The sequence below is a fragment of the Neofelis nebulosa genome, chromosome 7 (genome assembly GCF_028018385.1).
Source record: "Neofelis nebulosa isolate mNeoNeb1 chromosome 7, mNeoNeb1.pri, whole genome shotgun sequence".
Lineage (NCBI taxonomy): Eukaryota > Metazoa > Chordata > Mammalia > Carnivora > Felidae > Neofelis > Neofelis nebulosa.
The window spans coordinates 32458433-32484596 of NC_080788.1; the positions used below are offsets into that span (position 1 = coordinate 32458433).

General features: G+C 56.0%; 1 protein-coding gene across 8 annotated transcripts in view; it reads right to left on the bottom strand.

Annotated features, from left to right (window-relative positions):
• Window positions 1-391: 391 nt before the first annotated feature.
• Window positions 392-26164, bottom strand: part of CCDC33 (coiled-coil domain containing 33) — a 109705-nt gene continuing 83932 nt past the window's right edge. For 2 of the 8 annotated variants that reach the window (XM_058737072.1, XM_058737069.1), the window contains exons 12-20: window positions 4990-5155; window positions 4637-4725; window positions 4339-4470; window positions 4149-4243; window positions 3032-3320; window positions 2575-2673; window positions 1914-2000; window positions 1445-1558; window positions 392-598 (exon numbers count right to left, since the gene is read on the bottom strand). In XM_058737072.1, coding sequence (XP_058593055.1) covers window positions 491-598; window positions 1445-1558; window positions 1914-2000; window positions 2575-2673; window positions 3032-3320; window positions 4149-4243; window positions 4339-4470; window positions 4637-4725; window positions 4990-5155 — 1179 coding nt within the window. In that variant the 3' untranslated portion in view covers window positions 392-490. The other 6 variants (XM_058737076.1, XM_058737075.1, XM_058737070.1 and 3 more) reach the window with 5 other exon arrangements.

The following is a 26164-nucleotide window of genomic DNA, read 5'->3' on the forward strand; positions in this document are numbered from 1 at the left end:
ACATGTAACTGATGGCCACAGTCAGGCTTTAAGTCTTTCCCTTCCCAAGAAACTGATCAATCGAGCTTGAAAGAAGGGATTTCAGATATGAGATGTTTAGGGGCAAGTGGAAAGTCCCAGCCTCCCTCACATCTTCCAACAGAGCTGGCCTCAGGTGGCCTCATTTCTTCTGGAGTTCTGGAAGGGGCTTGTCTCCCTGGCTCCTGCTTTGGAAGGCCTCTTCTCCCCCTCCCTCTTGGGTCCACTATGGCCTTTGGCTCTCCCAAAATGGTAGCTTCTGGGACAGGCAGGAGGCTATAAGGCTGCAGCAGAGGGACCGGGCCCAGAGTGGGGTCTGGAAGGAGGAAGCTGGGCCCCCTAGGCTGCCCTACCCCAGAAAAGAGACGAATGCTCACGGACTTACAGCATTTAATGGAGTCATTTGGGGGGAGTGGAATGAGACTCCCCGGCACACAGGGAGGCCTGCTCCGGCACTCAGGTCTGCTAAGACTCAGGTCTTCTGGGAGTTCGAGGGTTTGTTGAGCTTGGTCTCTGAGCTGGGCATCAAGGGGTCCAGCTTTGAGGGTCGCCTGCTGTCCTTGGAGAGGGCCGAGTAGTGCTGTGGTGTGCAGAGCAAAGTGAGGTGAGCACGCCCCTGCCGCTGGGGGCGGGGGATGACCCATTAGAGTGCATCTTGGCAAGCCATGCCTCAGAGGATCCAAAACATAGTGCGCCAAGACTTCGCAAAGGTTCCCACACCTGTTTAACCACAGCAAGTCAAACCCGATTTCTCCAAGAGCCCCCAGGTCTCAGCAGGTGACTTTGCCAAGGTAGCCCTGTGTTCTCTGTCAGTGTTCCGCCCCCACGCCCCAACCTCCTATCCTCTTCCGGCCTTTCTGGGAGCCTGGAGATGTTCAGAACACTGATGGCTCAAGGGCAGGAGCCTTCAGGGGTGTTGCTCTGGGGGACCTGGGAGCCTGGGGCTGAGCCTGAAGGGCAGTTGTGAACGGGCCCATGTGCGCTCAGGACGCCGCCAGTGTTTCTCTCCGGCAACGTTGCTCCCCTCCCCGGCAGGGGTGCGGCACTGCAGTTGCCCGAGAAGGTGAGCTCCTGGGAGGACCTCAGGTGCTAAGGGGCTGGGTGGGGGCCGCAGCTACTCTGCCCATGCTAAAGGACAGCCAGTGCCAGAGCAGTCCAGAAACGCCTGGACACCCCCTACCCACGGCCATCACCCCTTGATTCTCACCACCACCCGTGGGGCATCTCAGCGATGCCTTAGGCAGGTGGGACATCGAGACCAGGCGAGGGCTTCTGGTGGTAACAGAGCAGAAACTGAGACTTCCAGTGGGTAGCTGGTCCCCCTGCGTAGTTCTTCTCAAGGCCGGGTGACTCGGGATTGGGGCGGGGAGTGGCTGCCAGCCCCACTGCCTGACCCCCAAGGAGCTTGTCCAGAGGGCTCACTCACAGGCAGGTCAGTGATGATGGAGTTTGAGGGTTGCCCCAAGCCGTACTCTTGCTCCTGCAGCCTTGTGGCCAAGTCCTGCTTCTCTCGTCCCCAGCGTCGAGCCGAGTCCTCTAACTGTGGACACGGAGAGGGACAGATGGGGAACTGCTGGGCAGCAGGGCCCATCCCTGCGATCCAGGACATCCAGAGCCTGAGCCTCCTCTCCGGGCAGTGAGCAAAACCCTGGGCAACGTGGACCTGCTACCTTCCGGAAACAGCAGGCGTGGCAGGGTGGCGGGGGAGGGGTCTAAGACACAGAAGGACCTTCTCTGAGTTCCAACAACATACTGAGCCCTGACCCTCAGTCCACACTGATCCTTGACTCTGGTCATAGACTGAGCCACAACCTTGGTCACTCTTTGACCCTGACCCTGGTCATAGGCTGAGAGGTGAACCCGCCTAGCCTGACTGATGCCTGCACCTCACCCACCTGGCTTTCCAGGGATAGGATCCGGCTCTGAGCTCGTTCCAGCTTGGCCAGAAGGTTGAACTTGTCTGAAGTATTGCCAAGGAGATCCTGTGGGCAAAGCAGAAATGCACACATGGCTCCAGCTGGGGATGGCGGCCGTGTGGGCTCAGGAGGCCATGAGATACTGAGGGAGAAACCAGCCAGGTCTGAGTTCCAAACTCATCTGCCTGATTCAGAGCCTGAGACCCAGGGCCAAACCCTTGTCTCAAAGTTGACCCGATACGGTGTGTGCTTTTTTCCACAGCTGTTCTCCCCAAAGAGTTTGGTTACATGGAGTTTCCGGACATCCATCTCTAAACGTAAAATGCACTAGGTGGCGCCTGTCGGTGCCCAGAAAGGAATCGTGAACGGGGAATCTTGTAAAGTGAAGCATCTGTGAAGCAAGGGTTCCCTTATCCCCCCCGCACTTCTTCACCTGGATGTCCGTGCATCGGGTGCGCTTTCAAACAGAACTCACCTCCCGCAAGTCCTGGGATGAAGAGAAAAACTCTCCTGTGTCCCCTGGCCACCCCTTGCTGGAATTCCAAATGTCTCGTCTTTGGGTTTGCATGAGGCAGGGGCACCTGCAGCAGCCTTGGAGACGGAATGGGGCTGGGGCATTTCTGGGGCCGGGGGCACCCACCTGTGCGGGCAGGGTCTCTGTGCCCTTGGAGTGGCCCGGGCCATCTGTCTCCTGCAGTCTCTCTGCCAGGTCTCTTGCTCCCAACTCCCCGGGGTCCACCTGGGATGGGGGAAAAGGGCTCTCCAAGGCTGTACCAATCCCAGGAAATGCTCCGGGATGGAGCTCAGAGAGGCTTGTGTGGAGTCCGAGGGCAGGCCAGCAAAAGGGGTCAGGAATCAAAGGTCAAGGGCCATTTGGGGCTGCTAAATGAGGGCAAAAGTGGCGCCTTCAGACCCATGTGTGTCCCTGGGAGCAAAGGGGCAGGCCTGAGAGCTGGCGCTCCAGGAGACGCCAGGCACGTTGGAGTCCCTGGGAAGCCCAGCTCCTGGTCTCCGTCTTCAACTTGGATTGCGCTGTGAGTGATTGCCGAGCACCTGTTGGGGCAGGCCCAGGCCAAGCCTGTGCCGGCAGCTCTTACCGGCAGGGCCTGCTGCTGCAGGATGATGGGGGCCGACTGGTGGCGGTTCTTATCCAGCTCTGCCCGCAGCCTGGAGTTTTCTGCCAGCAGCGCCGAGTACAGGTCGACAGGCAGGTTCTCTCTTGCGGGGCCCGGGGGAAGGCCAGAGGCTGAGAGCACAGGGAAGCCTGCAGACGTGGCCACAGATGTTCGTGAGCTGGGCTCTCCTGCCCTCGTGTCCCCTGCCTGATTCGCCCCGGCATTTTGCTCCATTCTGTCCTTCCTCTGTTCCCAAGCGCTCACCGGCTCCCTGCCCGGTAGAATCAGATCCACACACCTCAGGCCCTCCTTGTGGGCTCTTTATAACCTGACCGCAGTGTTCTCCATAACCACTCCCCCGCCATTTGTCCTGGGTCTATTTTAGCTTTTCACCTCTCTCTTTCCTCCCTTCTCTGCTCTTGGCATTGCCACTCCCTGGCCCTCCGCCCTCCCTGGGTTGTCTTCCCTCTTCTCCCACTCTGGGATGACCTCAGGGTTCCTGAAAGGCAGTCTCATCTTTCATTCTTTTCCAAAGGCCTTCTGGAATGCACCGCCCGACATCCCCATGCAGTGAAGGCTGAGCACAGGGCTGGGCACGCAGGGGTCCCCGGTGAGGCTGGACAGATGGCTCCGGGAACTCCTCTGCCTGGGCCGGGCTGATATGGGGTGAGCTGGCTGTCCCCTGCCCGCCAGAGCCCTGTCAGATTGGCAGTCCTGGGTGGCTTTGGTTAACATCAATGGAGAGAACAAACAAGTGTTGTTTGTTTTGTAGGAGCAGACTCTTTGAAGACATGGGGAGAGGAGGAAGTAATCTGGAGGGTTCCGGCAGCCCCTCTTCTCGGGCAGCCCCTGTCTGCTCACCCCAGTGTGCAGTGCCTCCCCTCTGTGGGTCCGAGCACGTCCATCTCTAACCTGGCTCACACACTGCCCTGATGTGTCCTGAGGGGCTCCCTGGCAGGAGAAGGGAGCCCAGTGGACCTTTGGGAGCCCTCTCCTCACTGCCTGCGTCAGTAGGGGGGGTAGCATCCTTTGTCCCAGTTCTGCTCCGGAAGCGGATGCTCCAGGAAGGCAGGGCCTCCGGGGGGACGGGGCAAAAGACTCACCCACGCTGGGCTTTCCCTGCAGCCTGGTGAGCAGGGGCTCCTTCCGGTCCCGCAGCTTGTCCTCCAGCACCCGCTCCATCTTCTCGATCACCTGGAGGGCCGGGCACAAAGGCTGGGCTGGCCTGGGGGCTCTGCACCTTCTGCTCTGTGGCTGGCGCCTGATGGGCCGGCCCCTCTGACACCTGCCTTCTCCTGGTGCCGCACAGTCTCCTCCAGCAGTTTTGTCTTGCGCAGCTTGTCCTGGTACCGCTTCAGCAGCGCGGCCTGTGGCTGCTGAGCCTGGTGCAGGAGGAGTAGCTCCTTCTCTCGATCATTCTTCTGGTGGTGGGGGAGCGCAGGGGGTGCCTGGGGTTACTGCTGGCCCCTCTGCTGAGTCTCCAACTGCACCGCCCCCTTCCTTCCACACCCCTCTCCCTTCTGCTCGCGGGTACTTCTCTGGACACCCCCCAGCTCCCTTCCCCTCTGTCCCCCAGCCTCAGCTCACTCGAATCAGCTCATTCTGCAAATGCTGCACTTTGTCCCACAGCTTCTTCATGTCCAGCTCACTCAGCAGCAGTTTCTGCTTCATGGACACTGTGGGGGGGTGTTGGGGAGCTGGCTCAGGGAGGGCGCATCTCCTGGCTCAGCACAGCTGGGGACGGGGCGGGGGGGGGGGTGGGGGGGTCTCTCAGTCCTGGGGCTCGAGACAGGGCTGGAGTCTCCCATCCCGGAGAGAGGACCCGGCCAGTGTCCAGGAGCAGGCGCACCTGGGAAAGGCTCCCCGCCACCCTGACCCACAATTTAGAGCCTGGGCTCAGGCGGGCAGCTGGATGCTCTCGGTGGCCCGGACACCCTCACCCAGATTCTGGCTCTTGCTGGTGTCGTTCTGCTCCTCTTCCACCTCGCCCTGGGTTAGCCGGCTCCTCAGCGTGTGGTTCTCTGCCTCCAGGATGCTAATCTGCTTCCGCAGCGACAGGATGTCCTCTGCCATCTTCTGCATGGCCCGCCGGTAGTTGTTCACCTCCTGTGGATTCCAGGGCTCAGAACTGGGTCCCAGCTCACACATGCGCCCACACTTGGAAGTCAGCAGGTCCCCGTCAAGGCCAACAAACAGAGTGAACCCCAAGTGGTGCCCTTGAGCCTGAGCAACTCCTTCTAGGGGTGGTCGTGATTTGGTCTCCACCCTTCCTGGCCATGGGAGAGCAGTCACTCCAACCGTCTCTCCCAGTGACGCCACCGAGGAGGGACCCCGGGCTCGCACACCAGGTGAGGAAGCCCAGTGAGGCAGAGACTCGAAAGCAGCCGGGGCTGGGTTCTAGGGCCTGGCTAAATCCAAGCCACTTCTCTGCCTTCTCCCTTTCCCTTTTCCCCCTTTCTAACCCCTGTCCTTACTCATGTCACTGAGGCAGGACCCAGGGAAGAACCTTCAGAAATCCCATTGAATGCTACTCGGCAGCTGAGCCCCGGCCCCAGCACCCCCACCAGCCCGGGGGCGGGGGCAGGAAGAGACCTACGGTAGGCCCAGGAGACCCGGATAAAGACTCAGGGTCAGGGTTGGGATCCAGCTACAAAGTCTTAGGTAATGAGGTGGGGCCAGGAGGCTGGGCTCCGTTTTTAGGTGAGGAGTAATGATAATCCTAATATCAGGTGCTCGCCGAGAATCGACAGTGTCCCAGGTTAGGCCCCCCGCCCCCCACTTAGTTGTCACACGGAGCCTCACGTCGGGCCTGTTAGCATCCTCATTTTACTGACGAGGAGACCAGGGCCCAGAGAGGTGCAGACCTCGCTCTGTCACAAAAGTAATGAGTGGCAGAGAAAGGCTCCGAAACCCAGGCCAGCTGCCACTTGAGTCCGTGTTCCCAAGAGCTGTTGCAATCCTGCCAGATGCCCCCAGGCATGGACACCGCACAGGACATTGAGAAGCAATCAAAGCATCTTCTTAATAAGGATGATGAGTATAATCTCAGTTTGGGAAAAGAATTAATGTCTGCCCTTATGTATGCATAGGAGGTTAATGGGCTTTATTCATGGCGTTTGTTTTATACTAAAAAATTCCCTCTTGTTGTTTATAAAAAGTGTGTAAAAGGGGATTTCATAAATATAAGTATAAAAGGGGGACCCGAAAGGTGAGGCCAGGAAAGTGCATTGAGGGAGAGGAGGTAGGCGGAGGCAGGTGAAGCCGGTGGGGGTTTCTAAGCCCTGGTGGCCTGTGACCTTCCCGAGGCTGTGGGGGCCTCGATGTGAGAGTTGGGTCTCCTAGGCCCATCCAGGCTCCCAAGTTTCCAGGAAGCAGAGCCCTGCCCTGAACTCGCACCTGGGCCCCGTGCCCACGGGGGATGTGGCCTCGCTCCAAGCCGCTGCCTCCAACCTGCTGCATGTGGGCCACTGGCTCCTTGGAGAAGGGTTCCCAGACAGCAGGGACTCACCAGACGCCATTTGTCACCTGCCACCGTCCAGCCTTCTGGCCGGGCTCCCTCTGACTGGTGCCAGCCCTGAGTCCGTCTCCCCAGCACCCGCCCCAGTTGAGTTCCAGGCCTTGGCTCCTCTAGGTCTGCCCATCTGGTGTCCTTGGGCAGCGTTGTGAACTAAGAGACTCGGCCTGGAGACCGCACACACGCAGGGCTTTGCGGCCAGGCCGCGGTCAGAAGCCCAGCGTGGCCCCTGACTCAACTAGGCGAGCCCAGACAGACCCCTGCACCTCTCTCAGCCGCGGATTCCTCGCACGGTCTAAGCACGGGGTGGCTGCAAAGCTCAGGGCAGCATGTGCAGCAGGCAGCATATGGCCCTGCCCAGGACAGGTGTCTCATCTCACCCCATTTCTGTTCAGTGGTTGCTTTGATGGACAGCTCAGACCCCTTCCTCTAACTCTTTGCTGCTCTCCCCCTGGGCTCCCTTGCCCGCCCTTCTGCTGTGCCCTACATCGTCCATTTATGGCAGACCCATGACTGACAGGGGTTTGGGAGGCCCAGGAGACTCTCAGGAGGAAGCACATGTTATTGTAGAAAAGGAAATTCGTCTCTCTTCTCCTTCCCCTGCCTGGTTCAGGCTCTCGTTACGTCTGCTCTGAATAATTACAGCGGTATCCAAATGGGTGTCTTTGCTTATCGGGTTAAATCTCCTAGAGGAACACACACACACATCCAAGAAAACACGTTCTAGGATGCTCACTGAGTTCAGTCTATAGTCTTGTACTAGGACACAGTCTCTGGCTACAGGCGGTACTTATAAAGAATGACCTAGGTTCAATTGTTTTGACACAGAGAGATGTCTACAGAATATTGTTAAGTTAAAAAAGCATGTGGCAAATTAATACGATCCCATCCAAAATTGGTACGTATGCGCGCGTGCATAGAGGTACAGAAGCACAGTGCTTATATAAGAAACTGCTGCGGGGGCGCCTGGGTGGCTCAGTCGGCTAAGCGTCCGACTTCAGCTCAGGTCACGATCTCACGGTCTGTGAGTTCGAGCCCCGCGTCGGGCTCTGTGCTAACCGCTCAGAGCCTGGAGCCTGCTTCCGATTCTGTGTCTCCCTCTCTCTCTGCCCCTCCCCCGTTCATGCTCTGTCTCTCTCTGTTTCAAAAATAAATAAACTTAAAAAAAAATTAAAAAAAATAAAAATAAAAAAATAAAAAAGAAACTGCTGCGTTTGGGAAAGGAAAGAAATACTTGTCTCATCTCTAATTTTTTTTTATTTTTTTTTTAAATTTATTTATTTATTTTTGGGACAGAGAGAGACAGAGCATGAACAGGGGAGGGGCAGAGAGAGAGGGAGACACAGACTCGGAAACAGGCTCCAGGCTCCGAGCCGTCAGCCCAGAGCCCGACGCGGGGCTCGAACTCACGGACCGCGAGATTGTGACCTGGCTGAAGTCGGACGCTTAACCGACTGCGCCACCCAGGCGCCCCTCTAATTTTATATTTCTTTTTCTGTTTCATTTGAGAGAGAGCGTGTGTGAGTGGGGGAGAGGGGCAGAGGGAGAGAGAGAGAGAAAGAGAGAGAGAGAGAGAGAGAGAGAGAGAGAGAGAATCTTAAGCAGGCTCCACCCTCAGTGCAGAGCCAGATGCAGGGCTCTGTCTCATGTCCCTGGAATCATGACCTGAGCCGAAATCAAGAGTCAGACGTTAAACCAACTGAGCCACCCAGGCGCCCCTCTAATTTTGTTTCTTTTTAAAAAATGTTTGTTTAGTTTTGAGGGAGAAAGAGAGCACGGAAGAGGGGCACAGAGAGAGGGGAATAGAGTTTCTGAAGTGGGCTCTGTACCATCAGCAGAGAGTCCGATGTGGGGCTTGAACTCACGAACCGTGAGATCATGATCTGAGCTGAAGTTAGATGCTTAACCAGCTGAGCCCCTTAGGCGCCCTAATTTTATATTTCTAATAAAAATGTATCCATATATTATCCATCTAATCAAAAATAATTTAAACATAAACACATCGAGGGTCATACCATGTTCATGGATTGAAAGATGCAGTATTTAAAGAATTAGTTCTTCCCTAAATTGGTTTATAGATTCGGCACACTCCCAATCAAAATCATAACTGTGTGTGTGTGTGTGTGTGTGTGTGCAGAAATAGACAAGCTGATTCTATAATGTGCGAGAAATAAAAAGGACAAGTATAGCTAAAATACTTTCATATTTTTGAAGAGGAACAGTAAGGAAGATTTGCTTTATCAGCTCTCAAGACTTATGATAAAGCTATAGTAATTAAGACAAGGTAACATTGGTGCAAAGATTGATAAGTAGGCCACAGAGGCAGAATAGAGAGCCCTGAAACAGAACCACATGTATATGGAGTCTTAATTCATAACTGAGATGGCATCAGAGGGCTGCAGGGAAAGGACCGTCATTGTAATAAATGGTCCTGGGTCAATCTGATATCTATACGGAAAAGTAGAAACCTGGCTTCCATCACAAATCATAATTAAAAATAAATTCCAGATAGGGGCACCTGGGTGCCTGGGTGGCTCAGTCGGCTGACCAACTTTGGCTGCGGTCATGATCTCACCATTCGTGAGTTCGAGCCCCATATTGGGCTCACTGCTGTCAGCACACAGCCCACTTCAGATCCTCTGTCTTCATCTCTATCTGCCCCTCCCCCACTCATTCTATCTCTCTCTCTCTCTCTCTCTCCCAAAAAATAAACATTAAAAAAATTCCAGATAGACTGACATCTAAGTATAAAGATAAAACAGTAAGACTAAAAGACAAAGCTAAGAATCTTTATGAACTTGGGGGAGGGTAAGGTTTTGAAAAACAGGACACAAGCACAAACCAGAACGGAAAGGATTGATAAAATTGGTACATTTAAATTAAGAGCGTCTATTCAAGAAAAGACATCACAAAGGGAGGGAGTGGGCAAGACAAGTAGAAGATATATACAACATGCACGACAGACGATGGGCTCATATTCAGATATAAAAATAACTCCTACAAATTAATAAGAAAAAAGACCACCCAAGAGAATAGACAAGAGATTTGAACTGGCACTTGAGAAGGTAAGTCAATAAGCACGCGAATTGATACCTACCCTCATTAGTCATTTAAAACCCCACAACGAGGGCGCCTGGGTGGCTCAGTCTTGAGCGTCCAACTCTTAATCTTGGCTCAAGTCATGATCTCATGGTTTGTGGGATCAAGCCCAGAGTCAGGGTCTGTGCTGACAGTGCGGACCCTGCTTAGGATTCTCTCTCTCTCTCTCTCTCTCTCTCTCTCTCTCTCTCTCTCTCTTTCAAAATAAATGGATGAACTAAGAATTAAAAAAAAACACGAGATATTACTATACACCCACTAGAATAACCAAAACCAAAACAAAACAATCCCGACTATGTCAAACGTTGATAAGGGTGTGGAAGAAGTGGAACGCTTATTCAGCGCTGGGGGGGATCTGAAGTGTCACCGTCACTTTGGAGAGCTGCCTGCACACTGGACACTATTCAGATTGAACGTAGGCATAGCCCATGCAGTTATCCTCCTGGGTACATACCCAACACAAACGCGTGTGTGGATGCATCAACCAGCGGTCGTGAGAACATTCGTAGCAGCATTATTTGTATGAACCCTGAATGGAAGTCGCACAAATGCCCATCACAGTAGAATGGGGACATAGTCATACAGTGGAATATAGACGGCGATAAAAATCAGTGGGTGCCACCACATGAAGCCACAGGGAGGAATCTCTCACACATAATCTCAAGCAAAAGGAGCCGGACACAAAGTACCTACCCTGTGATTCCATAGAGATTTGGTTCAAAACCAGGCAAACTTAAGCCCTGGGATTAAAAGTCAGGGTCTGAGATCTGTACGGGGAGATGGGGGAGTATGGGGGATTTTTTGGGGTGCTGGCAGTACTATACCTCTTGACCTGTGGGACACGTGGGGCTTACACACGCAAGTCCACTTGGTGACAAACCACTGCAGTCGAACACATTTCTGTCTTGTGCCTTTGTCTGAATGTGTGTGTCTCACACACAGAAGTTAAAAACATTTAATGAATTAAAAAATAAATGAATCTTGGCTCAAGTTTAAGCACACAAAGCCTCCGCGTCACCATTCTCCTCTGGGGACCCTCCCAGCCGTCAGCAGTAATGGGTTCTTCTGGGCCCCGAGTTTTGGATGCTCCCGGGAGGCCCTGCGCCCAGGCCCGCACTGCGGCCTCTTCCTGCTGCGAGGCCCTCTCCAGCCCTACCCTGGGGGGCCGACGGATTCTGCTCTGCCTCTGCAGGGCCCCCTGAGGACGGGCAGGCACAAGCGCTGGTCCTCGCTGAGGGCTTACACGATGCCGCGGAGGCTCCTGTGAGGCTGGGGTTGCTTCAGGGCCGTATCCAACATCATCCGGCTTGCGGATATGGATCTATAGCACCGGAACCCAGGCGTCACTCAAAGAACTGTGCTCTGTGCACCCCCTTGACTGAGGAAGGCTGGGAGCTTCACCCAGAGGGAAGAAGAAAGAAGAGTCCTGGCTTGATGCGGAGCTGAGTCTGTCTATAGAAACTGAGTGGCACTGGTGGGGGAGGAGCCAGTGTCCATATGACGTCCCAAGGCCCCATTCCGCCCTTTGTTCCTAAGGCTAAGGCTGCCTCGGGTGGCGGGGGGGGGGGGGGGGGGGGGGGGGGGGGGGGGGGGGAGGGCGAGAAGAGGGGGTTCCCCCATCTGCTCCTCAGGGAGCCAGACACACGCTCAGGCCTCCCTGTGTCAGGAGAGGTGGGCTTGTGCCTCATGTCACAGTCCCCACCTACAGCTGGCCAGGTCTGTGAAAAAACAGCAGATTTGAATGAGCCTGCCTGATTCCATCGCTGGCTTTCCAGCTTCTCCTTCTGATGGGCCCTGCCCAAGGTAGGGGTTGGGGGACAGGGGCTCGGGGCAGGGAAGAGCTCTGCAGGATGCTGGAACCCTGGGCGGGCCAGTCTGTGTGTGTGTGGATGGAGGGCCGAGATCGTCACGGCCGGCGGTGGTCCTGAGTAAGCTCCTGAGGTTTGGACCAGCTTCCTCCCAGCTCCGTGTCAACTCAGATGGCAAGTCTGAGGCCCTTTACAGGCGCGCTGAGCCACCCTCCCCTCCAGCACATGCCCTATGTCTTTCTCACACCTGCATTCATGCTGAACCTCCATTCCCACACTTGACCTTTTTACAGTCCACTGGGCGGTTTTTAATTGCATGCATGCGAGTGTGTGGGTGTGTCCATGTACGCACGTGTGGTGGGGGGAGTCCCAGGGGGAGGGGGAGGGTCGCCCATGGGTACAGTCGCCCCTGTTCTCATTCAGGGCCTCACTCATTCTAAGACCCCACTGTTCTCCAATTCAACAGTCCTGGGGATGAGCGAAGCTCTCTTTCTAACACTCCCTCCTCTTGACAGAGGAAGAAAGCTGAGGCTCAGGACAAGGGGAAAAGAGGCAGAGGGACAGCACGGCTCCTGATGAAAGGTGTCCTTGCCTCAGTCAGATGGCCCCTTCCGGAGGGAGGGCCACGAGTCCTTTGGGACTTGTTCCCTTGGAGAATAGTCCTATGGACCTTCCACAGGCCCCATGCCTCGCCTCCCAGCCTGGCTGCTCTCTGAGAACGAGGCCTCCCCAGGGGAATGGAGAGGAACCCTGGCTTACCCCCCTCAGCCTCTGCCCTGGCCAGTGCCCTCCATCCATGGGAGCCGGAGGGGTAGCTCCCTGGCGGCCTGCCCTCCCTCCTCAGCTTCAGCCACCTCCACAGCTGAGCAGTGACCTTGGGCAGTAAAGCTGGGCTGGGAAGCCGCAGCCTGCAGGCGGGCAGCTCTGACCTCTCCCCACAGCCTGGGCTAGGCTGTCCGCTCAGGGTCATGCTCTGCGTCACAGCCCGGCCTTGAGAACACTTGGGACACCGTGCCCCCAGATTCCTGTTGTGGTTCTGCTCCCTCCTTCCTCCCCAGTTCCCAGCCTGCTCTGGGGGTGGTGGACAGGATGACAGCCTCTTCCCTGTCCCCTTTCTGGGCTAGCACATCTTCTGGGGACACTGAGCCTATCTGTGCCTGACCCTGAGTGCACCCTGTCCACCCGCTGGTCCCCCACAGGACCCTGGCTCTCAGAGTCTGTTGAGGAGCAAGGCATTAGGTAGCCCCAGATTCAAATAATCCCTCTGCCGCTCAGTAAGGAGGCCAGCCGTGCTCCGAGCCTCAGTGTCCTCATCTGTGGAATGGGAAAATAGTCCTAACTCAAGGGATGGCTGTGCGGTGAGTGGGTGCGAGGAGGGCCGGCTCGGACCCTGGCACACAGGATGATGCTAACTCCTGTCTCAGTACCACCTTCTAATTTTTTTAATGTTTGTTTTTGAGAGCAAGAGAGCGAGAGAGTGAGAGTGAGCAGGGAAGGGGCAGAGAGAGAGAGAGAGGGAGACACAGAATCCAAAGTAGGCGCCAGGCTCTGAGCTGTCAGCACAGAGCCTGAACTGAGAGATCATGACCTGAGCCGCGGTCGGTGCTTAACCAACTGAGCCACCCAGGCGCCCCTCACCTTCCGAGTGCTTTTAAAAAACTATTTTTGGGCTGCAAGAGTGGCTTAGTCGGTTAAGCGTCTGACTCTTGATTTCGGCTCAGGTCATGATCTCACGGTTTTGTGAGTTCGAGCCCTGCATCAGGCTCTGTGCTGGTGGTGCAGAGCTGGCTTGGGATTCTCTCTGTCCCCTCTCCCTCTCTGCCCCTACCCTGCTTGCTCTCTCTCTCTCAAAATAAATAAATAAATTTAATTAAAAAAAATAAAAAATTATTCTTATAATAGCCCTGGGTATCTGGCACGGAAGGTATGATTATCTGACTACTCCCATTTTATAGAAACTGAGGCCCAGCCCCTTCTGCACGCTCCTTATTGTTAATTAAAAAGAAAGGGTGGTGGTTATATCTCACAAAAGCCTGAAGAGGGCAATGTTTACCACTCAGCCCCCCTTAACAAGTTCTTATGGTGGAATCTGAGGTATCTCATCCACGCGGGAGTGTTCAAATATACCAACTATGTTGACCAGAAATGCCCTTCGACCTTCATTGTACAGATGGGGAAATGCCCAAGGTCACAGAGACTCAGTTATAAAGTCTAGGCTGGAAGCAGCTCAATAAACTAGCAGTCGGCCAACACTTGCTGAGCACCACTGTGTGCCAGGTCTGTCCCATGCTGAGGCCGGGGAGCACAGAGGACCCCCGAGTGTCCCTCCCTGCCTGCAGTGGTCTCCTGTCTACACAGAGAGGAGAGGGCAGGAAGTGCCTGTGACAGAGGGGAGCTCAGAGGAGGCTCTGAACCCTGGCTGGGGAGCTGGGAAGGCTTCCTGGAGGAGCTGATAATCTGAGTTGACTCTTGAGGATGAGGAGGTGTTACCTGGGGGTGGGGAGGGCTCTCCGGGCAGAGGAGACACTGTGGCAAAGGCAGGGAGGTGAGTGTGCGATGAGGAACAAAGCAGGGGAATTTCTGGAAGGCAGAGTGCAGGGAGATAAGTGTAGGAGTATGGCTGGAGAGGCAGCAGGGCAGACAGAAGAGGATCTTGAAGGATCGGCTCAGGGGCTTGGACTTGTCTTATAGGGCCACTGAAGGGCCTAAGCTGCAGGACAGGGGTGTGTGTGTGTGTGCGTGTGTGTGCACGTGTGCGTATGTGTGTGAGACAAGACTTCTGGGGCTGCCCAGCCCAGAGGGAATGCAGGCCAGGTGCAGTGAGCCAGGCAACAAGGGATGGGACCCATGCCAGCGGAGGCAGTAGGCGTGGATGAGGGCTGGAGCTGCAGGAGAGAGGAGGAGGAGGAAGCGAGGAAGGAGGAGGAGGAGGAGGTGGAGTCTGGGGTCTTGGGGGACAGGGCAGAGGTGTATGCACCCAGTGGGGAGAAGGAGGTGCTGGCCTGGAGAGGGGTGAGGCATGTTGGGTGTGAGGTGGTCGCAGGCAGTTGATGGTGGTCAAGCTTGGGGAGCATCTTGGCTGCAGACGGTGTGGGGAGGGCGGCCCATGGAGGTCTAAGTGAAGCCTTGGAAGGAAGGGGATTTTCCAGGGGTAAGGAAAGTATAGAATGAGGAGGAGGGCTCTGGGACAATTGCCTCTGGGAGGAGGCAGCGGCGAGTGCCAGGGCGAGTGCCAATTCAGGGCGAGTGCCAGAAAGGTGGGAGAAAAACTGGCCGAGCCAAAGCCACAGAGCTTCAGAAAAGTGGGTCTTCTTTGGGTAATGATGCATTGGGTAAGACAGACTCTCCCCCTGCCCCCCTGCAGAGAACCTAAACACCTGGATACTAAGAAAAAACTACCTTCTTCAAAGCATGAAAGGGTGGGCAAGACACTGAGGACTTATGGGACAGAGATAAGGGACCCAGGAAGACTGCACAGTGAAAAAGAGGGGCCATAGTGACAAGCAACCTCACTCATGAATCTTGCACACAAAACTGGGCAAAAACCAGACAAAAACTGACGTGCACAGTGTGATGCCCTTTAGGGAAAGTTAAAAACATGGACTATTAGGACATAGGGACTGGGGAAGCACACTTGGGTGGTGACAGGATAAAGCAGCAAAGCCAGACAGTAAGTTGGCACAGTGGTCATGTCTAGGGAAGGAGGGGCACCAGGGGCTTCTGGGCGCTGGCAGTGTTCTATTTCTTGACCTGGGTGGTGGTTTCAGGGGCATTTGCTTTAAAAGAATTTGGTTGTGGGGGCGCCTGGGTGGCTCAGTCGGTTAGGCGGCCGACTTCGGCTCAGGTCATGATCTCGCGGTCCGTGAGTTCTAGCCCCGCGTCGGGCTCTGTGCTGACAGCTCGGAGCCTGGAGCCTGTTTCAGATTCTGTGTCTCCCTCTCTCTGACCCTTCCCCGTTCATGCTCTGTCTCTCTCTGTCTCAAAAATAAATAAACGTTAAAAAATTAAAAAAAAAAAAAGAATTTGGTTGTGTTTTCTTTTTATTAAAAAAAATGCTTATTTATCTGTCTTGGTCGGGGGGTGGGGGGAGAGGGGCAGAGAGGAGGGAGAGAGAGGATCCCAAGCAGGCTCTGCCACTGTCAGCGCAAAGCTGGATGTGGGGCTCGAACCCACAAACTGTGAGATCATGACCTGAACCTAACTCAGATGCTCAACCGACTGAGCCACCCAGGCGCCCCTGGTTGTATTTTATTTTTATGTTCAATGCGACCCATGTGGGTTACATTTAATAATTTAAAAGGTTTTGGAAAAAAACATGAGACGGCCCAATAGTTTCCAAATCTGCAGAGGGAGCCCCTGGGTGTGTGGCCCCTGGTGACCTTGGCCAGTGCTCTGAATGCCAGAGTGCAGGGGGTGGGGGGAGCGGGATAGTGAGGTTGAGAAGGGAGGGGGGTGGGGGACACTGGGTGGAGGGGCACAGGGTGGGGTGGGTGGGAGAGAGAGATGAGATAGGCAGGGAGGGGTGGATGGGGAGCAGGGGCTGGAGCAGGGGGTCGGAGCAGGGAGGGGCTTCACTCTCCAAGGGGAAGGAAGAAGCCTGAGGCCACCGCAGGCAGGTGTGGACAGGTGTCTGGATCAGAGGCAGTGTGGGTGGGAGGGCTCTGCAGCGGGTGGCGTGGGTGCAGAGGGTGGGTGTTGAGCCTGAACCAGTGCGATGGGTTGCTGGGCCCAGCACACACCCTTCCCTCCTTCGCTCTTCCCTGGGGGGCCATCTAACCTCTGGGTGGCCAGGCCCCGAGAACACACCCGCTGGCAGGCCCAGGCTACATGCCATGTGGTTTGCCTTTACCGCCGGTAGAGGGCAGCCGCCTCCCACAGATGCTCCGCCTTTGGGCTGCGGTGGGAATGAGGCTGGCCTGAGCAGACCCCATAGCTCATGGGGGAAGGAGGGAGATGCATACTGGGCCGTCTTGTCCAGCCCCACCCATGTCCCTCCTCCAAGAGGTCATGCCCAGGAACTCCCATCTCAGAAGTGCTGATGAATGTCCTCTGCCAAAAATCACCCATAGAGGCCAGAGAGGGGCAGTGACTTGCCCAAGGTAACACAGCAAATCCCAAACCTCACCTGGGGCCTCCGTCTTGAGCCAGCCCCCGGGCAAATAATGGGGCTAAGTGGGGAGTGGAGCAGCTTGGGACAAGAGCCACCTCCAAGCAGAAGGGACCACATCGAAGTGACCCCATCTGAATAACCCCCATCCAAAGTAACACCTGCACCGTGTTGGACACTTGAAGCTGAGCCTTGTGCAGAAGGAACAGTTGTGAGGGACCCGGATGCGGTTTAGAAAGTGTACCAAACACGCGCACACACGCACACACCAACTAAACCTTCACAGACGAGACAGGATTCTTCTCCCCACCTAGGAAGCCACACTATGGACACCAGGCCCGGACAGGACCTACAGGGGTCACGGGGCCTGATAACTGAAGTTCCCCCCTTGAATGCCTACCACTGGCCAGTCGTCTAATTTGAACAAGGAGCCTCCAGGGGAGGTATTTGCATTCCCAGGTCCCTGAGGAGGAAGCTGGGGCCCAGGGTGGCGGGGTGGGAGGGCTGTGGGACTTGTTCAAAGTTGCCCCACTGATAGGAGCAGAGCCGCAGTCAACCTGGGTCCCCTGCGCGTTGCTGAAGGACTGTTCCGCAGGCCCAGGGAGCCTGGGATGGTAAATCCGGGCTACGGTCTCCACTCTGCCCTTGACCTTCTCCCCTCCCCAGGGACTGGGGCTATTTGTCCTAGGCCAGGTGTCTTCTGGGGGAAGGGAGGTGTGCACATCACCCAGGCCTGTCTGATTCCCTTCAAGCTTGTGAGGTGCTCTGAGGGCCCACCCGGGCTGCTTTTCTGAGTCAGAGATAGAAAGATTCCCACCCTCTCGCCCCCTGCCTCCTCGCCCCCCTCCTCCCTGCCCCAGGCCACCAGGCCTATTTCCTGCTGTCCCTGTACCCCGCTACACAAGGCTGAGGGGGGCCAGTTGTATTCCCTCAGGACAGCTCTCTGCCAATAATGAAATCAGCCAATAATGTAGTGTTTCTATCCCCCAGCCCTGGGATTTCCTCTGCTCAGAGGGGCATCTCCTGGTGGCACCCCCCTCCTACTGTCCTGGCACACTGGTCTGATCTCCGTAGCCTCCTCCTGCAGGCAGGCCTCCTACTTCTCCACTTCTTTGGGCCTCAAAACGCAACCTTCCTCTCTGGTAGATGAAAGACGGCTGAACTACTGCTCTCGGTGAGAGGTGGCAGCTAACCACCCTCCCCCGGAAACTGGACCAGTCTTAGAGAATTGCAGAGGCACACCGTGAGCTTCTGGAACTTCCTCGCAGCTGCTGCCTCCCTCCTGGAACGTTTGCTGTGCCTGAGAAGCCCTGTCACCCTGAGACTGCCATGCTGTGAGGAAGCTCCAGATAATGGTGTGGGAGGGCCCCCCCCGAGGCTCCAGTCCCCTGCCTTAGAGGCCACCGCAGCTGAGGACCCACACGCCAGGGACGGAGACCAGCCCTCCATGCTATGCCTTGGCCTAGCTCCTGATGCCAAGAACAGAGATAGAAAAGTAAGAGAAAAGTGATCACTTCAAGTCACAATATTTGGGGGTGGTTTGTTATGCAGCAATAGATAAATGGAACATCCTCCCTGGCCTCTGGAACCCTTCCATGGCTCCCACATGCCCTCATGATAAACTTCCAGCTTTGAATTTCAAGGCCATCTGAACCAGCAAAACTAGACTCCCTTCAGAAACTGGTCACTGTCACTCTGATCATGGGCCAGCCTTCCTGGGCCCCTCTCTATCTCTGATGCCTTGTTGCCTCCGTCAAGAAGCCATCCCTGATCCCCTACCCTCCAGACTGGCACTCCCCACCGGGAACCACCTATACACTCTCCCTCTAGCTCCTGGGACACCCTGGCAGCATAGAAGGGTCTTCTCTCCATAAACTCTGGTGGCCATTCTGAGATGGGGAAGGAGGGCCAGGCAGGCCCTCCAGGACTGGTGGCCAGGGACACTGCTTCTGCCAGATTTGCCATCATGTGATGGAGCTCCTGCAGGTAACCTCAGGATGTCTGGCAGGCCACCCTTGGCCACTCTAAATCATCCAATACCTTTAATGGGAATTAGCCTCATTTCTTTAAAATCAAATGGATACATTCAGCCTGTGCAAATCAGTGCCAGCCTTCCCTAGTCCCAAGATCAGAGCTCTGAGCAAGGGCCCAGTTCTAGGGGGCTGTCTCAAGGAAGCAGGAGTGAGGTGGGGGTGGGGGGCAGCTTATGCTAAATATCTCCTGAAAGGGGATGGAACTCCAGGGCTCATGCTGGCCAAGTAGCCCCTCACTCACAGGTACCCCCAGGGTCATGCCTCTAAATCCATGACCCCTCTGCCCTTGGCCATTGCCCAGCCAGGGAAGCTCCCTTCTGTCCCCTTTCCTTCATTCTCTCTTGAACCTCTTCACCACCAGAGGGAGGGCCAGGGAGGCCTGAGAGTCCCACTGGCTGGAGAGGACCGGAGGCCTGGGAAGACCCACCAGACGCCAGGCAGCAAGGGTGTGGCCAAGTGGGAGGGGCTGCTCTTGGCGAGGGGCTGGTGTCAAAGGGTGCCCTGGAGGGGGTGTGACTCTGGAGGATCACTTCACCGGCCACCATTCTTGAGGCAGCCAGGGGCTCTGCTTCTGAATTGGGCACAGTCAAGAGCTATAGAAGGTCCTGGAGCCAGGGCCCTGCTCACACACCAGACCCCTGCTCCCGTTACCCCTTGAATGTCAGCTGAGCTACAAGGAAATCTGTGCAAATTGCTGTTTTAAGACAGGTTCCCCGAGGGGGAGGCAGTTGCTTCTTTGTTCAGCCCAAGGTTACAGCAAAGAAACAAAAGGAGTGAATTTTCCCTTCCTTCTGTTCTTTAGTTTCCTTTCTCCTGCATCGGCGATGGCGCCTTTTGTGCTTAGCACAGTGAAGCTCAGAGGGGTGGTGAGGCCTTGGCCAGTGCTGACCTGAGCCCCAGCCTAACTGGCCCCGCAGGATCCAGGGGGGCTAATTGGGCTGGGTAGAGACAAAGGGGCTGGGGGTGGGGCTGGCTTGGGGGAGGGGCTTCCTGGAGGATGCTCTTTCTTTCCATTCCCCTTTCCCCTCCCAAGCCTCCCAGAATCCTGCCCCACCTTCAAGGCGGTACCCTAGGCCTTTACCTCTTCTCCTCCAGGAATACCCACTGGACCACCCCAAGCCCAGCTATCAGCCACTCCTCCTCAGGTCTGTGGCTCAGAGTCCTTCCTCTCTGGACTCTGATTGGGGCTGGCCCTTGCCCGCAGCCCATGGAAGTACAGGGCCAGGCACTCAGGGGGCTGGCGAAGGGAGAGACCCCAGCTCTGGCCTCCCAGGCCCTGGTTATTCTTCCATAAAGAACCCCTACTCCGCTGGTCGCCTCCCACCACAAATCTGTCTGGTCAGAGCTTTGCTGCCTCTGAATGCCCCGTGTAGGGTGTGGGGAGAGCCCTGGCTGGAGTCTAGAACCCTGGGTTTTAATCCAGCCTCTGCTCACATCTGTTGTGTATCCTTAAGCAAGGTCCTTGCCCACTCTGTGCCTCATCATCTGCAAGCTGGGGCGATGATCCCGGTTGGGGATATGCTACACGGTTCTTGCCACAGTAGAAGAGGAAATGCTTTCGTAACTGGGGTCCAAATGAGGTGTTGTGACTAACCCAGGCAACTCCGAGCCCCTGGCCGGGGGCTGACCACTTCCTCTGAAATGCCCCCAATCTGTGTCACCCCTTTCCTCTCACAGCCCTTGTGAGCTGTGCCCTACCTGCAAGCCTTCTCTGCCTACCTGCCCCAGGCTAGCCCAGGCCCAGCCACTTTCTAGGATGTAGGGCTGGCCCTCCAAGAGTCCAGAACCAGGGCCTGGATTAGCAGGAGACAACGGTCACTTTAAGGCATTTTCCCAGAAGCCCTTCTCTCTTCTCTTTCTGGGTTCCTGTGTGTGGGCTCCAGATGGGGACCCTGCAGAAGGTTCCTGTGAACACAGGCCTATGGGGGCCAATGCGTGCAGGCCTGATCTTCCAGTCCTCCCTGCACCTTGCTCTGGGAACACTGCTACTCGTTGCCAGGCAACACACCCCAACACACCTGCCTGCTGGTTGAACCAACCCCTCCTCCCAGAAGTGGGTATGGAGGTAGACTTACACAGCTATCCGGGAGGCCTGGGGCAGCTTTGGGGGCTGGAGCGGATGGGGCCTCTGGCTCCCCCATCTTTCTGGCTGGCCGTCTTGTTCCCCAGGATGGGTCCCCAGGGACCGTTGCTACAACAAGTGCCTGCCTGGTGACTGAGCCCAGCCCTGAACTGGAGCAGGCAGATTCGAGGGGCCACTTCCCCTTTGTTCCAGGGTGGGGAGCATCTGGGTGGGGAGCCTTCGTCAAGCTAGGCTCATTCCTTGGCCAGGGAACAGCAAGGAGGTGGCAGGGCCTGGGAGAGCTGTGGGGCCAGGAGCCCAGGAAAGGGCAAGGGCCCGAGGGCTCTGGCTTCTTCCTCCCCCAGCAACCCTCTGCCCCTGCCTGCCCTCTAGCTATACCTCAGTCTCCTTCTTTTTCTCCCCCCTCAGTCTCCCCTCTCTCTCTCCTCTACCCCCATGCCCCACCCCCACCCTCCCAGCAATTTCCCCACCGCAGCTGGGTGGGCTGGGCTCTTCATGCAGCTGGACGGCATGGCTTAGGGCCCCACGCCTGCCCCCCGGGCCTTCCCATCTCTGCTTTCCTGATGGTCTGGACAAATTCCTTTCCCTTTAGTTCAGTGGAGGCATGGGTGGATGTTTTTAAAAGGAACTCACTGGGAAGCAAAGGGAAAACAAACCCAAACAAAGCAGCCCGCCATCTAGAAACGGCCTTGGTCACTAAGGCAGCCATCTGTTTTAACCACCCTTGGCCTGGGCTGTAGAGACCCCCTCCCAGGGCATGGAGGGGTCTGTCTATCTTTTTCCCAACTGTGTTGGGTCCAGACTGTCTGTCTCAGGCCAGCTTGGTCTCAAAGCCTCTCCTGATAGGCACCCCCTCTACACCCAGCTAAGTGCCTGCACAGAGCTGGGACTCCATAAATACTTGTTCAGCTATTTAATGAACAGATGAGTGAATGTCAGAGGTCTCTGGGGCCTCAATGGTGGCACAATAATAATATCTGACCGGACGGTCTAAGACAGACAACCCACCTGTCTCAAAGTCTCCCCCCCTGTCTAAGGAGGCCCCTACCCCTGGCTGCTGGGTGCTGGCCCAGGATTCTGCATGCGTGGGGGCCTCTGGCCTCAGTTAGTGTTGCAGGCGGGCCCTTACTCTGCTCATGTGCAAGCCTCATTTTTCACTTAATCCACTCTGAGATCCTGGAGAGATCCTTTTCCTAACTGGGGTTTTTTCCTCTATACACGAGGGACAGGGCAGGAGAGCTGGACAGGACAACCCCCCAAGCTGCTCTGTGGCTCAGATCTGAGTTGGCCCAGAGCAGTAGAGAGACAGGGGGCTGCAAGTTTGCTCAGTGCTGGGTTCCAATGCCCGTTCTGCTTCTAATTATCTGTGTGATGTTGTTCAGCGCGGTCCTGAACCTCTGTGAGCCAGTTTCCTCCTCTCTAAGATGGAGAGCATGACCTCCCCCATCTCCTTGAGCTGTGGGAGATTTAATGAGCTTGTGGGCGTAAAGTCCAGAGCAGGGGACCTGGCAAATGGACGGCTCTGGGAATGTTACTCGCACCTCTGTGTGACTCATGGGGGCTCCGGAGGGTCAAATACTCCTCCACAATGAAAAAATGAGGCTCCTGATGGAGATGGCCATCCTCTCTGGACAGCACCAGCCGCCCAGATGGCATCCCAGATGTCAGCCTAGACCTTCCTGATCCCGCCCCCGGGGAAATGGGCTGCTGTATTCTGCTGTGTGCCCCTCCCATGCCATGACCTGGGGCCAGAAGCCTGGAATAAAGGCGAAGACAGACTGGTGCCCACTCCCAGCCCAGCCTTCAGCCACCCCCTCACTGAGTGGGGCCGGGTGCTCCTGCACCCGCTGTGCTACCAATCGATTGAATCTGCTCCCATCCTCGGGCGTGCCATGAATTTTTCATCAAAGGTCTGTAGACTTTGGGAAACGCACAATTAGAAGCCCCATCAATAATGTACCACGTGGAAGCATTGGCCATGCTCAGCCAGACCCCAGACGTGGCTGTCTTCCAGCCCTGCTCTGGAGGGAGGCAGAGGGGCACCAAGACCCCTCAGGGTGTCAATCCCTGGACACAGAGCAAGTGTGGGATGCTGAGAGGGAGGGGAAGTCATTCCCGAAGAGTTGAGCCTGTCCCCTTGAAATCCCATCGGGACCTGCGTGATCTCAGACACTTCATCTATAAAATAGGTGCTAAGGAGCCCCCCCCCCACGCCCACCCCTGAAAGCGTGGTGAGACACAGCAGACAGTTGCTATGTCAAGATTAGGGTTCTTTGCGGGGAGGGGGACAATCTTCTGTGGGGTTCGGGAAGCAGGAAGGCATCAGGCTGGGTGGGGAGGAGGGAGAAGGGAGCACAGAGACGCTGGGTGGTACTGGGGGCACTTTATTCACCCGGCTTGGTGGTCAAGGTCCACCGTCATCCTGCCCCCTCTCCTCCAGCCTCACAGCTCACGGGAAGAGCGGAGGGACTGTTCTGCCCTCTCTGTGCCTTTGTAGTTCCTCTACCGACAGAACGGAGGCGCCTTCACCCTGTCTCTGCAGATCCATTCTTCAGAGTGGCCTCCAGACAAAAGCTTTCCTCATTCTCCTTGGCTAGAAGGGATGGTGGCTTCCTTTTCTGACTTTCTAGAGCCTGAACCAGTCAGGTAATAACAAGGGCTCATCGTGGGCAGGCGCCATTCTAAATACTTTATACAGCTCACTCTAATTATGTCTCCAATTAACCCAACAAGGCAGCTGCCGCTATACCCATTCTACAGAGGAGGGGAGTGAGGCAGGAAGGGGTCAGGGAAGTGGTGTCGGTGGGAGAGCTTTTCCTGAGTCTACACTCTTTTTTTTATTTAAAAAAGTTTTTTTTAATGTTTATTTTTGAGAGAGAGAGAGAAACAGAGGGTGAGTGGGGGAGGGGCAGAGAGAGACAGAGAGTCACAGAATCCGAAGCAGGAAGCAGACTCTAGGCTCTGAGCTGGCAGCACAGAGCCAGACTCGGGGCTTGAACCCACAAACTGTGAGATCGTGACCTGAGCCAAAGTCAGATGCTTACTGACTGAGCCACCCGGGAGCCCCTTAAGTCCACACTCTTAGCCACCTGCTCAGACCCTGGGGCTGGCCCTCCTGTCCCCAACAGGCCTTCCAGTCTGTGAGGGCAGGGTTCATGCTCCCTGCTTCCTCACTGAGGCTGGACCTATAGCTCAGTGGAACTCAGGGCAGGGAGCATAGGCCATCAGTCCCCACTGGCTGCTGTGCTCCCCAACCCCACAGGTTCCAGGCCTGGCTCCTACATTTTGAGGCTCTCCTGACCACAGTTCCTTCCTGCAATAGAGCCGCTGAATTGACACAGGGGAGGGGAGAAGAGACTAGAACTGAGATGGTGCACAGCGTGGCTTCCGGCATGCTGTCAGATTTCTCCGGGCCCCGCCTAGCCGTGGGCCTCCACTCTAGCCTGGGACGGGGCTTGTGGGCACCCAGGGTTGTGTGTCCCTGCATGCGAGCTGTGTGGGGCCTGAGACACCGGTACCTGCATGTGCCAAGCAAACACGAATCCCTATTCCTAAGACCCTCCCCTGGCAGAAATGCCATCAGTGGGCCTGAAACACTTTGGGAGGTCTGAACACCACCCCCCCCCCCAACCCCACCCCCTCCACCACCACTACCACCAACATCCAGCTAAATCCCAGACCCAGGTGCTTGGGCAGGATACGTAGAGCTGTCTGTGGCAGAGGACTCATGGGTTCCTGGGAGACAACTGGGGAGGGTGGGGGTGGGCAGGGAGCATGGTAAAGCCCTCTCTCTTTGTGTGCCTCCCCAGTAGTGTGCTGCATTTGGCCCTAAAGAGTCTACTGCCCACCTGAGACTTCCATGACTCTATTAGTGGGCAGTCAGAGCAAGAGGGGTGTGTCACCTTCCATCTATGGGGGACCATAAGTACTGCCCTTCCCCCAACCCAGGCTAAGGAAGCTGGGGGTCCTCCGGTTCAACACATCCTCTCCAGTAGCCCCATTTGGCTTGGCCCTGTACCGGGCACCTGGTATCCAGATGTGACCAAGGTTTGGGGCTTATATTGTCTTCGAGGAGCCTGTATGGAAGTGGATATGGCAGCAGGCACAGTGTGATATGATACATCAGTATGGTAAGGACAGTATTTGGGGAGCCCCTCAACCAGGCCCCTTCTCACCCTGGGATGCAGGCAAAGGTAGAAAGAAGGCCATCACACAATGAGTTTTGGAGTGGGTTTTGAAGGATGAGTAGGAGTTTGCCAGGTGATAAAGGAGCGAGGAAGGGGTGCACTCCTGGCAAAGGGACCAGCAGGGACAAAGGTGTTTGTGGGGGAAGTATAGACAGATGGGACATGTGGTGAGGAGGGGTGGTGAGAAAGGAGGCTGGTGTGGCTGCAGGGCCTAGTCATGGGGCATTGAATGCCAGGCCAAGGCCCAACTGTGGAGCCTGTTATAGTCAGGTGAGGCGGGCTGGGCTGGAGCTACATACTGACGATGAATTTCCAAAGATAACTTCCAGGATAAGGCTTGGTTTCCTTGTTTTTTTTGTTGTTGTTGTTGTTTTTTAAGTTTTTATTTATTTATTTTGAGAGACAGAGAGAGATCGAGTAGGGGAGAGTCAGAGAGAGGGACAGACAGAATCCTAAGCAGGCTCTGTGCTGTCAGCACAGTGCCCGATGTGGGGCTCAAACTCACAAACTGTGAGATCATGACCTGAGTCAAGATCAAGAGTCGGACACTTAACTGACTGAGCAGCCCAGGCGCCCGGGCCTGGTTTCCTTGTAAACATGCCCAGCGCGCCTCACAGGTCACCACAGAGAGGGCAAGAGGATTCCCAGCACTGGCCTGGCAGGGTCAGCTCAGCACTGTAATCCCCCAGGGTCAGGAAAGCCAGGCCATCTCGAGATCTGTGCCGAGGGCTGGAAGCACAGTCTAGCAGAGCTGGTAGGAGCTGAGACCCTTCTGGAAGAAAGAGCAGCCCTGAGAGGAGTCGGGTTGGGATGCCGGCTGCCAAGAGCCTTGGGATGAGGAGATGGCCAAGGGCAGGCATTGTTAGGATGCTGCCATTTCTCAGTCGTCTGGGTGGGCCACCTGCCTGGCATCCTGGGGCCACCAGGCCATGCCCACTCTGCTCTGGGGGCTGCCCAAGTCTAGGCCCCTGCACCACCCTTGACCCATGCTACTCAAGAGAAAGAGAGACTTGGCAGGGGTTTCTCAGCCCCCTCCAGCCCCGTGACTCACTGATGTCACTGTTCTTGGAGCAGGCACCTTCCAAACCTCAGGCTGTGGGAGCCAAAGCTGGGACCAGAACCAGAACCCTGCCTTTCGGCCCCCAGGGGCAGCCAGCCTTTCAGGGGATGGCTTGATTGGCATCTGGGGGCTTCCTCTAGAGGGCAAGGCCTGGCCAAGTCAGGCTCAGAGGGATTCTGCAAGGGCCTCAGACCAAGCATAGCTACCCAGGGCGGGGGGCTAGG